Here is a 16334-nt window from a genome sequence, read left to right as displayed (position 1 = left end):
CTGTGATATGGACCTCTATCGCAGCAACGTCGGTCAGTGAGTGCTAGATATCCAAGCAAGCCTTCCAGTGATGGGACACAGTAGTACTAGCACATCTTTCATGTTTTTGTATGTACTAGTTGTCTACATTGTGTTGTCAACCTTACATGCTTTCAATGAATATAATTTGACTTGCATAACTTGCATTTAGTGAGAATATTCCGGTACCAGATGGTGCTCTGCCAGCTCATCTGTATCATCCATTTCACCTTCACCTCTATCACACAGCGCACTACTGGATTATATTCATGCTCATCCCGCTCATCTGTATCATCCATTTCACCTTCACATGCATCACATTGCGCACTACTGGTTGCTCTATTTCATGTACTACCGGCTCATCTGTATAATCCATTTCATGTTCATCCAGCTAATCCATTTAACACTTCCGGCTCATCTGTATCATCCATTTCTCCTTTACTGTCAACACCGGCAGAAATTTCTATCATCTACCAGATGGGATATCATCAAGCTTTACCCCCCGGCCCACCCATCTTCCATTGAGCTTACCCTCCCGGCCCACCCATCTTCCATTGAGCTTACCCCCCCAGCCCACTCATCCCCATCGCACTAATCTCCCTGGCCCACTGGTCTCTATTGCACCCCATACCCCCGGCCCACCCGTCTCCATTGTACCCTGTACCCTCAGCCCACTCATCTCCATTACACCCATCTCCCTGGCCCACTCATTTACATTGCACACCATTCAGCCAGCCCACTCATCTCCATCGGACACTGCATTCACTGCTATTCATAATAGACAATACACTACATTCCTATACCACCATCTACATTATATACCACTGGCCCATCCATTTGGAACAGGTACACACCACACACCGGCCCACTTGTCTAGCATGGTACACTTATTGCCATGGGCCCACATGGGCTGGCCCGCTTCTATTGGTACATTGTCACCCTTAGCTGTCCGTCTAATACGGGTAAATTCACTGAAGGGGCTCGAAAGAATAAGGGGCAGGATCCAGAGAAATTTGAGCTGCATGGATTGCAGTCTGCTATACTAGTAGGCTCGTCAACAACATGAATTCATTCAAGTTTGAGACGCTAATAATAACTCACTATATAATATGGTCACATGATATTTAGAAATGCTCAAGCATTTGACCTGTGACTATGTACATAAAAAATCACATAGTAGTTGAAAAAAAATGTCATTGTGAGCAGCCAAGCAGAATGCAGTATCAATGTGATATGTACATAAAAATACTAAGGCAAAGGATGTATGCACGGGGGTAGTAGAACTACAATAATGCTGGAGGCACTATGTGCATCTCACAACCATTGATAGGACATCCGAGATTAAGGAGCTTGTGAGCAGACTCAGTTGTGGGGACATCCATAGGGTTGCAAATCCATCTAGCGCTGCAGAAACCCCATCAGTTTACATACCTGTGTAACTTAATTGACCTTACCAAGTTTCTATCATTCCAAGCCCAGCAGAGATCACAAAGGAGTTTGTGCTAGACTTTTTCATCATGTGTGGTCTTGGAAATAACAGCTTCACCTCCACTGTTGATCCGTTGGATGGAGAATAGATTGAGCACCAGGGTTATCATCTAGGCTCCTTCTGCTGTGACTGAAAACACTAAACAGTCTAGCGTGGCTTGACAGACAATTAATATCTCGGCACAGTAGGTGTGGGAGACGATTCATCCATATCAGTAGGGTCGTCTGTGAGGGACATCTAGGGTTGGTACCATATGAGGATGATGTCCTCACTCTCGCTAATGCAGCTGTCGAATTGGTATCTGCTGCCTTGGTTTCAGTATTTTCTGAGGGGCTTGAGGATCTAGCTGTGAGACACTTTTGGAAGCTGTTAGCTTCACCTTTGAGAATAACTCTCAGGCCATAGGGAAGACCAGAACTGATGGTTGATGCAAAGCTATCTGACCCAGCCTTTGTACGTAAGATCCGATGGGATAAACTGATCAACTAGCTCTTCGAACTGCAGCATCAAACTCAGTCAACAATATTAAGAGTATAGGTCATGAAGCATACATTCCAAGTCTGGTCTCTAATCTCCAATGCACACGTTTGAATGTGCGCATCATGTCATTCAAAAGATGCAGCCTGTTTCGCTCATAGTCAGCTTGGATGCAACAGTCTCGGTGCTCTTTTGTCAGATTGTTGAGAGAACCCTTTTCTGCGTGGGACCAGTCTCATTTGCTGAAGATAGTGGCCGAGTGGCAGGCTGAGATGGGCCAGGCCCTGCTGGCTTGAGTTTAGAATTACGGGGTGGGGGTTGAAGAAATGAGTTCTCCGTCAGAAAGGATGGCTCGCTAGTAGCGCTAAAGAAGATTATGTCAGATATGTTGCATCATGAGAGGGTCATAACTGCTTTACATAGAGTTGCATGGATCTAGTGGAGGATCCATTTGGAAAGCTTGAAGAAAATTCTTATGGCCACGAAATAGAGTGGTGTTTGCAGTGATGTCAGGCATAAAAAATCCAACTCCAGTAGCAGTCAGGCCAGAGAGGGTCTTGACCGGTGGAGCTCTTCTGACTGACCCTGTTTAACTGGAGTGGGATGCATTGGAAAGATCTCCTCTACTTCAGGAGCCATACCTAGAAATGGAGTAAAATGAGTTAGTTACAGCATAGCAACTCATCTAGCATATGGTTCATTGACATCTGGCCCTCCCAAAGTGCGGTCATCTGCTCCCTCAGAATGAGGGCACAGTGACACCTTGAGGTCTTGCTTGCAATTGCTGGGCAGTGTGCCATGATATTTTCACTGGCCCTACTGCAACAATGGTTGATCCTTTGGCAAAACCCTGAATATAGAGTAAGCACATGTTAAATACGATAGGTCATTTCTTGACCAACCTGCTCAGCAGCTGCTCTCGTCCTAAAATTGACAAGAATTTCATCATCCCCTATGATCTTTGTTGATTCAAGTTGACCAGTGGTTGGTAATTGTTGATGAGTCAATGTGCCACACATTTGGAAATGAACAATCTCAACGTACATTTAGCCTTAAGTTCCTCCATAGACTCTGCAACTCAAGCTCCTTATCCAATCACTCTCTCTCTTCCACTCGTGATCGTTTTGAGTAGTTGAGACAGGTGCAGGTGAATGGAGCTTGGCAGGGGTAGCCAATGGTGGTACTGATGAAATTGTCATCTCTTCTCCCAACTTCTGCAATCTTGCTAGGATCCCCTCCTTCTCTGATATCTGCTGCTCCAGCAACTTCTGCCTCACTGCAAGCTCTAACATGCAGTAGACTGAAGGGGCTGCTTACAGGAGGGAGTTGTGGGCGGTGCTGCAGGAGGCTGGGATGGTACAGAAGGTGTGGGGGTATCTTGCGCAGCCAGGTTTGCCAATAGTGGTGCGGAGGCCACTAGCATTTGTGACCCTGTTTGCCCATGTCCTCCCATGGGCCGATGCCAAAAGACCTTCGCAAACCAATTCCCAAATACAGCATCCTCCAACTTCCATGCAGCATGAGCCTCAGTGTGCTCAGGTAAACTCACGAGTGCCTTGGCGCTGTGAACATCAATTGCAATGTTGATAACTGTCCCTAAGTGCTTGAACCAACCATTGACAGCGTTAAGGCTAAGCTTGTCCTCTGTGACTTGGTCTGGCGCAGGCATCAGTATCATATCCTCACAATTGACAGGTTCATAGTACAGACATCCAATGCAAGTTATCCCTGCACTTAGATAAAACGCAAGTATGGAGGATGTACTAGTAAAGTCAAGGCTGGAGCTAGTGGCACAAGTACTCACTAGGTGTGATGACAGGCATCATGGATAAGATTAGATAAGCATGACTGACCCAGCTTTGGAGTAACAAGTGCTTAGCCAAGTAACGAGTCTAGGTTGAATGGGACAGACTCATAGTCCAATGGTTGTGCTGCATGCAATTCCAGCATTACACTAGGGGAAACGGTTCCGAAGAGTTACTAAGTGTTGTGTTTTTTTTATGTAGAATGAGTCACTATGATCTACGGTATGAAATGAAATGCTCAGCTAGGCATTGTCCAAGTCAAAGTCACTGGCAAGTATGTAGACATCCTGCAGGTCTGTCAATAGTGTGTCAAGATGTGCCAGTCCAGTGTTGTCCATCTGCAACATATAAATTAATGTGTTATTATAGAAGTCAACGTTTGACGTCATCACAAACTCGGCAGGCACCAATTTTCCAGTTGAATACTGGGACAATGCCCACATCCATGTTGTACTGAGAAAGGAGAGGACATTCTTCATGTGAATCTTCCACTTGTCAGTCCCATCGTGACAAATAAAATGTTTGAAGCCTCTCTGTGAGAGCATAATTTCAAGCAGTTCCTTGATCGCTCTGTGCGAAAATGGGACATAGTGACTGCTATGGAGCCCATTCGGCCCTACCAGCTGAAATAAAACATTTAATGTCAGAGCTTGAATGCAATTGGCAAACTTACTTCCATCTCTCCATGTAGGAATAAACCACTATCGAGGAGGTTTTTCACCATTGCAATCCAGGGCTCTATGAGTGCTCAACCCCAGAATTGGATTGGAAGGTCAAGGAAATAAGCTGACAGGATGGAGTTGAGAGATTGGTCCTTGAATTCATCCTGGATGTCATTCAAGACCCAGCTCAGCCATTTGATTTCTTCTTGACCCTCTGTCAGGGTCTTCCATTTAAAGAGCTCTGCTATTTTGAAATCCATCAACTAAGGAATGAAGATATACAAAGGAAATACCATTGGAGTATTGGGAAATCGCATCATTAAGGGCGCTCTCAGCCATTGCCATGACTGCAGCTGTTTCCTCGACAGGGAAAAAGGAAGTATTGAAGATTGACTGAACCATCCGCTCATATGCGTCATCTTTCGCCTCCTCTATTACATCCACTGATGGAAAGATCTTGGTGATTGGTTTGAATGGTGGCATGATAGGAAACTCAGTCTGGTCAGACTGCTGGTCTAGTGCATTCAGGGTATACATAGGGCTGGCACTCCTGAAACCCCATCCATCTCCACCGCCAGGCCCTGCTGCTGAAGTGCACCATCAAAGGCTTGAGCATTTGAGTCTAACATTCACAAGCTTGATTGGCTCAAAGGTGCATGATCAAGAGACTGAGGATGATAAAGCAATAAAGCCATGTGGGATTGTGGCTGCTCTTGTATGGCGTGTGCGCTTGATGCCCCTGTAGTTGAAGCAGAAGAATCTGTGAGTGGCCCGGGTACGCTCTGATGGAAGTTGTTGGAGTAAGCATGGCCCTCAGAGGACTGATTAAGGGGAGGAGCAGACCAGTTGTATTGCGCATAAGCCATTCTTTTGCACTCAACGTTGAATGGGGATTGCGAGAAAAATTGTAAGGCATTTGGGACTCACTTAATGATTATTAGTCGCCAAATGAATACATCCTATCCAGGACGGTTTACTATAACATTTAGTCAGAGCAATTAGCATGAGTTCAAGGTTTACGTCGTAACTTGAGTTTACCTTCCTCCAAGTCAAGAGCCATTGAATTCAAAAGGAGCTATTCCGTCTTATTGAGTACAAATTGGATCACTTATCTTGATGCGGTTGAAGGCAAGTATGGAAGACAGGACAGCTGCATCTCCAGCATGATATGACCCATATCAGGCAGTTACTGGGTGCAGAACTCCGTGCACCTCATTATTTTGACAAATGACCATTATGATATCATATCATCCCATGGTCTCATCGAGCATGACCTAGCCATGCTCCCTCCAACTCCTCAACTTCCTGAACGTCTCAGAAGTCAGTGATCTGGGGAAACCAGCACCTCTTATCCATCTGTACAAGTTAGGGATGTTAGACTTCTAGACAAGTGTTTGATGCTCGCAAAGAACAGCACATAATTAAAGACTTTCGATACTGAGTAGATGATCGACTGAGATGAACAACTGAATGTGGAAAGTCCTGATCTGATCTTGAAGACTTTATCCTGTCTTTCATAGGCAAGTATTCACATAAATGGGACATATCTCCATTTGTCAAGTATCAGTTCCTAAAGTTGAACCCCTTTTAATCCGTGTCCATCCAAATGGATAAGTGACTCATTAAGAACCATTTCAATTGGGGCAATGCCTTCAGAAAACCCATTCCATAGGGAGATAACTACCAAGATAGTACTGTGGTAGGTTTACAATAGGAGAATCGGGAATGCGGCAGGTTTACAAAAGGAGAATTTGGAATGCAGCAGGCAGGGATTACATTCTACATGGAAAACGTCACATAACAAACAAGTTTCTCAAACATAGAGTACAGCCCCCTTAGAGTCAATCATCCAGATACCACCTGTTACGCAAGATCAGTATGAGCTCGATAGAAGATTGACATAATAATTACCGTAGCTACAAGATGTGAAGCAATATTGTGAGGTTTCATGTGTGAAGCCAGCATGAACCCTAATCTGAACTCGTGGCACTAGCATCTGACTCTGCAGGAAGCTCAGACTTTTGCTTGCAATCTTTAGTAACGACATGGCTCCCAGAACCATAGTGATTACGAGCAAGCCTCTCCAAGTGATTGAGCTGTTCATCCACAGCACCAAATGATATCGCATCATGGCTATATGCGGCGACACTGAAGTCAGTGTGATCTTGAAGCTCCTCCTCCCTGGAGGAAGCAAGTGCTGGAACCAAGGTCTTGAGATCTTCTGAAGACGTGCTGACATACTTGTCAGCAGCCCGCTTAAGAAGCATATGGAGGAACTTTGTGTGTTGCTCAGTTGCCTCAATTTGCCAAGCCATTGCCATGGCACTTAGACACCTGGATTTGACATCAGCCTCCTTTGTGAGGACAGCTTCACTGGATAAGTCGCTCAAGCCATACTGCAGTTGATGTTCACCCTAATATCATACCCATCAACAGGCGATGTGTGAAAATGTACTATTTATTAACATACATTCTGAACATCCACTAGGCTTAGATCAGATTTGGTTGGGGTAAGAGAGCTTTCTGCAAAGTGGAGCACCCACAAAGATGGACCATTCCTCTCATAGGGCTTGAACCTTGCTTTTGAGCGGTTCACATAAAGAGACAGATGGTGAATTATGGGAGGAATGGATGGAGATGCATTGAAATCTTCATTTAACATGTTGTGGGTGGTGTCAGATGATGGTGGCCTTCAATGTTTGGTTTTTGAGGCTTTCTCAAGAATCAGAGCACTGCAGATAATTGAGGGATCTATATCCGAGTCCTGCTGGAGTCCCTTCGCAACAAGGCCCATACAACTGTGACTAGCGCTGGCATCCCTCTCACAAGCAGGACTAGTCCTTTTGACAAAAATTGGAGAAGTAGGATGGGTGTGCATGGTAGTTTGTAGGTTGAGCAAAAATCAGGCAGCTGGTTTTGAAAGGGTTGAGATGCTTATGAGTATCCAGTTGTGCCAGAACTTGCATATATAGTAAGAAGTAAGCATATATATATATATATCACTGATACACTTATATTGAGTAGTTGTCCGAAAAAGGTGAATGGTTGAAGTTATATATGTTAGGCCACATTTTAGACCCAAAGTTGAAAACATAGAAAACCTGCAGCAAAAAAATGAGCTGTCAGGTCACAGAGTAATAAATAAATGACAAGTACTAGTGGGCATGTAGTGTCGTGACCTCAGGCCAGAAGGTCATTACAGTAGGAATCTCCAAATGGATGGAGCAGAAGGTCTGCCTCAGTGCCAGAAGGTCCACACAGCCATGGTAGGCCAGGGTGGCAGGAGCAGCAGCTTGAGCAGAAGCTCCAAAAGAATGAGTTACCAGGCCTCAATCCCACCTGAGTGACACAGAGGAGAAAATAATGGTCACAGACATGAGACATCAAAGATTGTAAGAGCGAGATGCAGCACAATTGAAAAGCTTTGTTGTTTGTGTTTGGTCATGTGATCAGTTGTAATTACCATATGTAACATAAGTATTTGAAATAGTCAATTGCACATACTATGTAAGTTATGATAATGGCTTGCTTCGTAGTACCTCCTTGCCATATGTGATAACATCAAGAACCGTTTGCCATTCTGTGCCTGTTTTCTTGCGACAGATATGCTTAGTACTGGGAACACCAGGTGGAGACAGCCCGGGCACATGATATGGAGAGATATTCTCCTTGTTACAGCTGTTGTCGGAGTTGATATTGTCATCATCAAGCTTGCGCTTGCAAGTGTTGCAAGTAACTTGTATTCATATAACCTCACCACCCTAATAGTATCTTGTAAGTGCTGCAAAGTAATACAGAGATTGAAAACTCTCACCTTCCTTTCACTGTCCTTCTTTTCAACATTCTGCATAGCGGTTATGACTCTCACAAGGTGTTTGAGTGCGGCACCTCCATATCTCGTGCGAGACTCATGTGATAGAAGTTGTGATTCAGATGCACATATTGGAAACTTCAAGTTCTGTCCAGACAGGGGCTGCAATGACGGTGCAGGGAGGACAAACAGGTCTGTGTATGAGTCTGGGTCAGGTTCCCAGAATACAGAGACATCATCCCCAGTTCCAGATGTAGAGAATTCTGAAACTCGACTGGGTTCAATGTGGGTCATCATGTCATTGACCCAAGATGGCACACGACTTGGAGAATGTGTGTTGTGACACATGGTCAGTAGCAAGGTGATAGTATGAGTGGAACATTGTAAGCCTGCTCACTCTTATTGTCATGAGCCTAGTGACGTAGTAGACTGGTGCACGTCGCATTCAATAGAATTATTAAATTGATGTGTTCGCTGCATTTGGTATGTATCGTCACCATCGTGCAGGGAATAGTGATTGTTGGACGCTGCTTGGTGAGCTAACATAGCCTAGTCTGTCTGTCTAAAACAGCTTAGTACCATCGGAAAGGTTCTCAAATCTAACTATATATCATAGGCCAACATTTGTTGACTCCAACAATTTATTCTCCTGCCAGTGGGCCAGCTTGACTTGGAGCTTGTCAACTGTGATCATCAGCCATGTTCACTGACCTTCAAGTTCAAGTTTGTTCACCCGAATCTAAGTCAGTGGTATCATCCAACCATATAGTCACCTGCCAAAACTGTCCTTTGAGTTGTCACTCCCACTTCCACTTGAAGGTTAGGCTGTGAATGCATGGAGTTGTGAACTCAGAAGTGAGGATTGGGTAATACCAAAACCGCATGTTCCTTACCTAAACCAAACTCAAGACACTTAGAGTAAGAATTTTTCATTTTAACATATCAAGCTTGGGGAATCGGTGGTACCATATACAGGCAATTGCCATTTTCATGTTGACATCAACTTTTGGCACTTACACTCCCCAGAATGACTTAAGTTAGGCGCCAATGTTACCAGCTTGTCCCATGATCTAACCTTCTCTTTCAGGCATATGTTTATTTGTCAATACCAGACAGCTACATATTAAGTTGCGATGAGAGCTGGATCAACTTGCCTGTCTGCACCTCTTGTCTCATACACTCTCCAGTAAGCTCAATTGATCTTTCGTCCCCTTCCGATCACTGTGGAAGTCCATGTCCCAGTCAGGCATGTTGGATGACTGTCCCCCAGCCCCAAGGATTGTCACAGTCAATAGCAGTGGCGACGTCTGAGGGTGGTCATCAGAGGCAGAAAATTGCTGAGTTAGAAGAAAAACTACAGGTGCTGGAGTCAGGGCAGGCAGCCAAGCGAAGGTATGAGTGTCACACTAATATATCTAGCTCAGTTCACTCACTATGGCTGTGACTCAGGGAGACGAACTACTATGTGTCGAAGGGAAGGGCCATCAGACACATAATTACATTATATGATGCCATGGAAGATCTCATAGCCAAGAATGATAGGAGATGCGATGACCACAAGTCGGACGAAAATGTGACTGTCAAGTAAGTCTTTCACCTCTGCCTTGTGTTTGCTAGTCACCAGTCCATCTTCACAGTCAGGAGCATTTGCAATATGCATACATCGCCCTTAACAACACCCTCCCATGGTTTCACCAAAGGACTTCAGAGCTGCAGTACAATGAATACATGCAAATGTTAAAAAAGGTGTGGTTTTCCAATGTAAATAATTTACCATCTGCTAAGTCATTATGTAGCTTAGGCAGGGGGCCAATAGCGCTCAGGGAGATGACACCTTGAAGCTCAAGAGCCTCATCGCTGACTGGGTTAATCATGAATTGAAACCTAATCCCCCATGTTGACCCCAATGACAAAAACTGTCACGGATTCATCAATGATGCGTGCAGTAGACTACTTTGCCCAACTGAACTGGAGCAACCCAATGTAACTATCTTATTCAACATTTTGCATATCACTGACCATCTGCCAGCATTAGAGCAGGGATCAGGGATCGTGCAGACAGCTATGTCGTGATGGAAATGTCCTGGCCAGCATTCCTGTATGAAAAGTACACAGCTGATCCAGACAATCTAGAGGAGGGCCTATTTAAGAGCAGTCTCTTAGTTCAGGTTTGTCATATCTGACTTAGAGCTCATCAAAGATCTAACATTTAGCAGGCCTTCAAAGCTATATTCACATCTCCCTCCTCTGCCAAGGAGGTTGCCAATGAAGGTGATGGGGCCAATATTATCACCAACAACCGATGCGCCAAGAAGGATTTGTATTCTGGCAAGAAAGTCAAGACGCACGTAGCACAAATAATCAAGATGCATAAAGTCACTCCCCGTTCGATTGCCTATGTATCATGTCAAGTAAGTGCTAGTTTTTCTAATTCCTTGCCAAGCACTAATAGTGGGTAACAAGTTGCAATTCACCCTTTCTTCTGTGACCTCATGGCGCTCTATCGACAATGACTTCGACTACACCCTGTTTTGGCAGAGCATCATAGATTTCTTTGAGTGGCCCCCTGGTCACACAGCACAGCGAAAAGTTGAGCAACTCCTGGCATGGTGGACAAGGTGCATTGTTCACATACTCAACAGTCCTCAGCTGATTTCCATTTCTCAGGAAAGTCTTCGGAATCAGTCATCGTGCAGAACTCAGTGTTGGGGTGAAGGCTCAGATGTCAGTAAATGCGCTAGCCAGGCAAAGAGTGCAACTAGATGATGCCACCTTCAATTCAGACTAATTCTTTTCTCTTGCCAGTCACTTTGCAGTGTCTACTACCCTGATATTTTTGACATCCCACTTCAACTTAGATATCTAAACATTTAAGAATACTTAATTGCTGTAGTACCGCAGCTTGCCGTTTTAATGTGGTGGTTTTCAAAATGCTTGTTTAGTGTGAAGCTCCAGCAGCAAGGCTGTATAATGTGTCTGAGATGCGACATACTGTTCTCAGGTCTCAGATTGCCAGTTCAGTGATATACTGTTTGCCCTCGCACTATAGGCAAGAGCCATACTTATAACCTTATGAATTCAGGGACATATTATGAATTGTGTAACTGAGGCGACAGATGTCCGACCTTTGTGCATATGGTTTGAAGATCTGAACCATGGATATATAGCGTGAAAGTGGTGATATCTGCATTCACTATTCACCATGCACATCACAGACAGCAAGTATAGACTCAAGAAGTCACAAAAAGCAGTGAGACTGTGGTGATACATGTATGTCATGAACTTTATTCCTATCAAAGAGAAAATACTGTATACATATGAGGTGATAACATCCTGCTCATCATTCCTATCTACAGGCAGGAAGTATAGAGATGTGATGTGGGGAAAGCAGTACGAGAACGGTTATATGTGTTATTTCCAAACTTCATTCCACTTACACGGAAGGAATGTATGTTGGTGCAGTGACAAAATTTCCGACCCACTATTCCTATCTACAAACAAAAATTATTGATATGTGATGATATAAAATGCAGTACAATCACAGGATGCACATACTCCCCAGCATTCATTCAGCTCACAGGCAGGAAATATATATTGACGCAGTGACAAAATTTCCGACCCACTATTCCTATCTACAAATAAAAATTGTTGATGCATGATGATATAAAATGCAGTACGATCACAGGATGTACATACTCCCCAGCATTCATTTGGCTCACAGACAGTAAATATATATTGACAAGGTGACAAAATTCTTGACACATCATGCCTATCCATAGACAAGAATTGTCGACATGCAATGATGCAAAAAGCAGTGCGATAACGGGATGCATGTACTCCCCAGCAGTTTATTCAGCTCACAGGCAGGAAATGTATACTAGCACGATGACGAAATTCTTGACACACCATTCCTATCCATAGACAAGAATTGTCAACGTGTGATGATGCAAAAAGCAGTGCGATAATGGGATGCATGTACTCCCCAGCATTCATTTGGCTTGCAGGCAGGAAATGTATATTAGCACTAATGACAAAATTCTCGACACACCATTCCTATCCACAGATAAGAATCTAACATACCAAAGTCACAGCCATGTTCATGACATATGGAATAGTCGGGATATGATCTTTCATCTGCAGACTTCCAAATCAATTCCTTACTTATTGGGAGGTTGGCACGAATGTCTAGGATTGCACAGCAATGAAATCTTTGTTCCATTGACCAATAGAATAACTGAGGCTGCCAAATGCCCAAATAAACAATTACTTAAGCAGGGTGCACAGACCAACGATTCCACTGGTGATTGCACAGTGAATAAGACGTGAATCAAACAGCAAGCAAGGTGCTAAGGTCAACCAAGACCCATGCAAAACAAACAGTCGAAAAACCCGATGGAGCATATAACCCAGCTCCTGTGTGATCGGCGCACAGAGTATCGGTGACCGCAAGATACTGACTTCTGGTCCTACTGTACAAATAATAGACGTTGGTCCCGATGTGGGGGCTGCGAATCGTTGAGGCAGACCATGAGATTTTGCTGCATGTATGATATGATTTGGATTGAAACTAGTCTATAACTGTTTGGCAATTTGAAAAACTGTGCACGTTGATTAGAAATGTATCTTTCCGCTATAAAGCTAAGTATGACAATGTGATAACCCATAGCAGAATTATACAGATGCTGGTAATTATCCACTATATGATGCAATATATGCCCTTATCAGGTCTCCGGCAGTTCACTGATGTTGCTCCCTCAGGCTGTTCCGAGTCGCAATGCTATTCCAACGATGATCTAACCAATATGACCATTGCGCCTCGCACCTGCTACCCCCACCTTTCTCGCTTGCCACTGCTAGCTTCCTCAGTGTTTCACCCTTCAGATGGGAATTGAGAGTATAATTAAAAATAGGAAGGACTGCTTGGTGGCTAAAATCTGCCTGGGGTCGGTGCGAGAACCCTCAACCACCCGCACGTGACTTAGGCGCCATTAAGGGGTCTAGGAATCCACTTCAAGTCGGTGAGCCGCTTTCACTGCGTAGTGTTGATAACAATATGTGGATACCTTGCGTAGTCATCAAGCGCCCATTTATCTGTCCTCAAGGCACTGATATCATGTGTTCATAGCTCCTACTCCATCTACAGGAATGTCCAATACCTGGTGGTCGCAGTTAAGCAAGCAGCAGGGGGAAGACCAGGATGACCGTACTGTCGAGTCACAGCTCGGCGAAAAGGATCAGAAGCTTCACAAGCAACCCAACGATGATTCTGACTTTAGTCCTGGAGAACTGACCTTTGAAGAAGGTACAATTGCTCGCTACTCTTTCGACTCAGGGCTTGCCTGACATCATCCAGATACTGCGGGAGGCATGGGTCGTCACCTTGGTGTAACATCTTGCACTCTCCTTATCGTTGGAAAGATTATCGGCACCGGCATATTCTCAACACCGTCCTCCATCCTCTCCGGTGTGGGCTCAGTTGGCGCCTCCCTCATGCTCTGGGTCCTCGGTTTCTTGCTTAGCTTCTGTGGACTCTTCATATGGCTCGAGTTCGGCACCATGTTCCCTCGTAGTGGTGGAGAGAAGGTATACCTCGAGGCCGTCTACAGAAAGCCCAAGTACCTCGCCACCATAGTATTTGCTGCCAATGCTATATTACTTGGCTTCACTGCGAGCGGTTGTATTGTGAGTCATGTCTTATTTTTGGGTGGATATTCCATGTTGAAAATTGACTGTTTCAAGGTTTTTGCTAGCAAGTTGCGTATTTTGAATCTTGATGAAACGACTCGGCTGATATGATGTAGTATCTTGGTTGCCGCTGATCAACCAGTGGGTCGCTGGAATGAGCGTGGAATTGCACTTGGAGGTATGTTTCTTACCTGACTTGCATGCTACGGTCGTTTCACAGCCTCTAGTCATGTTTTTCGTAACCCTTCTACACGGATTGGCCCCCAAGACTGGGGTACTGATCATGAACGTATGCAAGCTTTCATTTTTACACCATCATCACATTCAACACCTTCCTTCCAGTTACTCTCGATATTCAAGATCGTAATTCTTGTATTCGTGGTGGTCACAGGCTGGGTAGTTCTCTCTGGCAAAACCCGCGTCACGGATCCGTACTTTAATTTCAGAAATGCATTCGCGGGGAGCTCCACGAGTAGCAACGACGTGCGTTCAATGATATTCCTAGATGCCCATATGCTGATTATGGTCTTGACAGTATGCTACCGCTACCTTCAAAGTCCTGTACGCATATGGGGGATGGTCCAATGTGAACTACGTGATGAACAACGTCCATAATCCAGTGAGGACGCTCAAGATCGCAGCCCCGCTCGGTCTTGGTATATGCGCCGTTTTGTACCTGCTTGCAAATGTAGCTTATTTCTCGGCTGCAACCAAGGTGAGAACTTCTTTTTTATCTGCACCACAAACGAAATGCGAATAGCGTCGATAGACAGAGATTGATGAGTCTGGCGTTACTGTCGCTGCTTTGTTTTTCGGAAATGTCTTTGGTTCTGTTGCAGAGCGTGCGCTATCGGTTTTCATTGCTCTCAGGTGAGCTCGACGTCCTGAGTTTAAGGGTTTCCTGACTCATTGTCATCATGATAGTGCTCTTGGAGTGAGTCCTACGTATTTTGTGTCATGATCTCTATTTGATAATGGGCCATAGAATGTTATCACTGCGGTAGGTCGAGGGATGCTATGCAAATGTGTGGCTCAAGAACTTTTCACCTAGACTTTTTCCGCGTCACGAGTAAACCAAGGTTCGTCATACTAAGCATCTTAATTACACCCAATTCATGCCTCAATCACAGAGCTCGCAAAGGAAGGGATACCCTTACCATTCGGAAACAAATTCTGGGCTTCAAATTGGCCCACTGGAAAGTCCCCACTTCCGGGACTGATCATCCACTTGATACTCTCTGTAAATGCTGCATTAGATTCAAGCATGATATCAATCTGAGATTGGTTTTCTAGGTTATTGTCATCATCGCGCCTCCCCCAAACATTGCTTACCCCTTCATCTTGGACGTTGAAGGATACCCACAACAAATCATAAATTTCTTTATTGTCATCGTACGTCTTTCAACTCTCTCTCGAGTGTTTCTAACCTCTTGATGCCGCCAGGCTCTGTTCTATTTGAGATGGAAGAAGCCAGATGCTGTTCGGCCATTCAAAGGTGCGCAAATTTGTACGTTCTTCATGTGTGCTACGTTAATGCGTATGATGTAGTATGGTGGCCTCTTGCTGTATTCTTCCTGGCGGCTGCTGCCTTCCGTGAGTTACCAATCTACAATCTCAACACTTTCTTTCTCTGACCAAACAGTCCTCATCGCTCCCTTCCTGAAACCAGCCAATGGCGTCGGCGACACCCCACCACTACCATATTACCTGTACGTTTCTTTCACCAGAACTTATACACGCGTCCTTATTCTCATTCTATAGGTATTGCCTCGTCGGAATCGCCGTCATGTTCGCAGGCGTGCTGTACTGGGCTGCATGGCGAATCGTACTGCCCAAGGTATTTGGCTATGAGCTTGTACCGAGGAAGGAGAGATTGGACGACGGGACTGTTGTCACTGTAGTGAGTGTTGGCGTTTTTACTCTGTGTTTACTGGTTTTCGGTGTCTCCTGGTTTTGCTCACGGATCTTATTTTCAAGTTTTCGAATAAGAAGATGCAGTGATTCGGGGTTTGATTGGAAGTGCTAATAAGTTGATGTTTGAATCAATTCAATGCGATGTTGTGGTGATGTTCGTGTGTATAGTTGATGAGAGTTTATGTATGCGGTACATAAGTATAGTACCAGAACAATTCCTCCGCCACTGGCAGTTCCGAGTCCTGCCCGGTATCGTGACTCTTCTGAAGTTCTTGCCAATAACACCTGCATTGGCCAGTCACCAATCCCGTTGAAATTCTGGCCTCTCATGACATTTTCCGCTTGAATCGATGAACGCAACAGTGCTGTCAGTGGTGGAACTGATAATTGGTTGATATGTGTAAGTCTACGTGGTCTTGAGATGCTGCACACCCCAGAACTCTCTAAATGTGTAGCACCAGCGTACGATACAG

At 44.7% G+C, this 16334-nt stretch overlaps 6 protein-coding genes across 6 annotated transcripts; 2 read left to right on the top strand and 4 right to left on the bottom strand.

The window, feature by feature from the left end:
• Positions 1-401: 401 nt before the first annotated feature.
• BJ212DRAFT_1299192 (uncharacterized protein) lies at positions 402-1042 on the bottom strand (the record flags this gene model as incomplete). Its single annotated transcript, XM_041332827.1, has 3 exons — positions 402-459; positions 583-724; positions 880-1042. The coding sequence occupies 3 exons, from the start codon at positions 1040-1042 to the stop codon at positions 402-404; spliced, it is 363 nt and encodes a 120-aa protein (XP_041193916.1).
• A 1681-nt stretch (positions 1043-2723) lies between these two features.
• On the bottom strand, positions 2724-3807 carry BJ212DRAFT_1299191 (uncharacterized protein; the record flags this gene model as incomplete). Its single annotated transcript, XM_041332826.1, has 5 exons — positions 2724-2834; positions 2887-2936; positions 3084-3260; positions 3302-3640; positions 3789-3807. 5 exons carry the CDS (start codon positions 3805-3807, stop codon positions 2724-2726), a joined length of 696 nt encoding a protein of 231 aa, XP_041193915.1.
• Positions 3808-6421: 2614 nt separating this feature from the next.
• BJ212DRAFT_1299189 (uncharacterized protein) lies at positions 6422-7113 on the bottom strand (the record flags this gene model as incomplete). The annotated part of the gene is made up of 2 exons (XM_041332825.1): positions 6422-6865; positions 6922-7113. 2 exons carry the CDS (start codon positions 7111-7113, stop codon positions 6422-6424), a joined length of 636 nt encoding a protein of 211 aa, XP_041193914.1.
• An 850-nt stretch (positions 7114-7963) lies between these two features.
• BJ212DRAFT_1299188 (uncharacterized protein) lies at positions 7964-8610 on the bottom strand (the record flags this gene model as incomplete). The annotated part of the gene is made up of 2 exons (XM_041332824.1): positions 7964-8167; positions 8266-8610. The coding sequence occupies 2 exons, from the start codon at positions 8608-8610 to the stop codon at positions 7964-7966; spliced, it is 549 nt and encodes a 182-aa protein (XP_041193913.1).
• Positions 8611-9517: 907 nt separating this feature from the next.
• BJ212DRAFT_1480228 (uncharacterized protein) lies at positions 9518-11050 on the top strand (the record flags this gene model as incomplete). The annotated part of the gene is made up of 9 exons (XM_041340041.1): positions 9518-9654; positions 9712-9846; positions 9900-10008; positions 10059-10158; positions 10212-10245; positions 10292-10430; positions 10479-10673; positions 10726-10880; positions 10930-11050. 9 exons carry the CDS (start codon positions 9518-9520, stop codon positions 11048-11050), a joined length of 1125 nt encoding a protein of 374 aa, XP_041193912.1.
• Positions 11051-13407: 2357 nt separating this feature from the next.
• Positions 13408-15948, top strand: BJ212DRAFT_1480227 (amino acid transporter; the record flags this gene model as incomplete). The annotated part of the gene is made up of 18 exons (XM_041340040.1): positions 13408-13564; positions 13616-13944; positions 14002-14015; positions 14064-14125; positions 14175-14236; positions 14290-14430; positions 14483-14662; positions 14717-14817; positions 14872-14881; positions 14933-14947; positions 14999-15026; positions 15078-15187; positions 15241-15339; positions 15391-15442; positions 15496-15540; positions 15590-15656; positions 15709-15847; positions 15925-15948. 18 exons carry the CDS (start codon positions 13408-13410, stop codon positions 15946-15948), a joined length of 1635 nt encoding a protein of 544 aa, XP_041193911.1.
• Between the last annotated feature and the right edge of the window lie 386 nt (positions 15949-16334).

This window comes from Suillus subaureus, assembly GCF_016647635.1.
Source record: "Suillus subaureus strain MN1 chromosome Unknown BJ212scaffold_13, whole genome shotgun sequence".
NCBI lineage: Eukaryota > Fungi > Basidiomycota > Agaricomycetes > Boletales > Suillaceae > Suillus > Suillus subaureus.
This window is presented reverse-complemented; position numbering and strand designations above follow the sequence as displayed.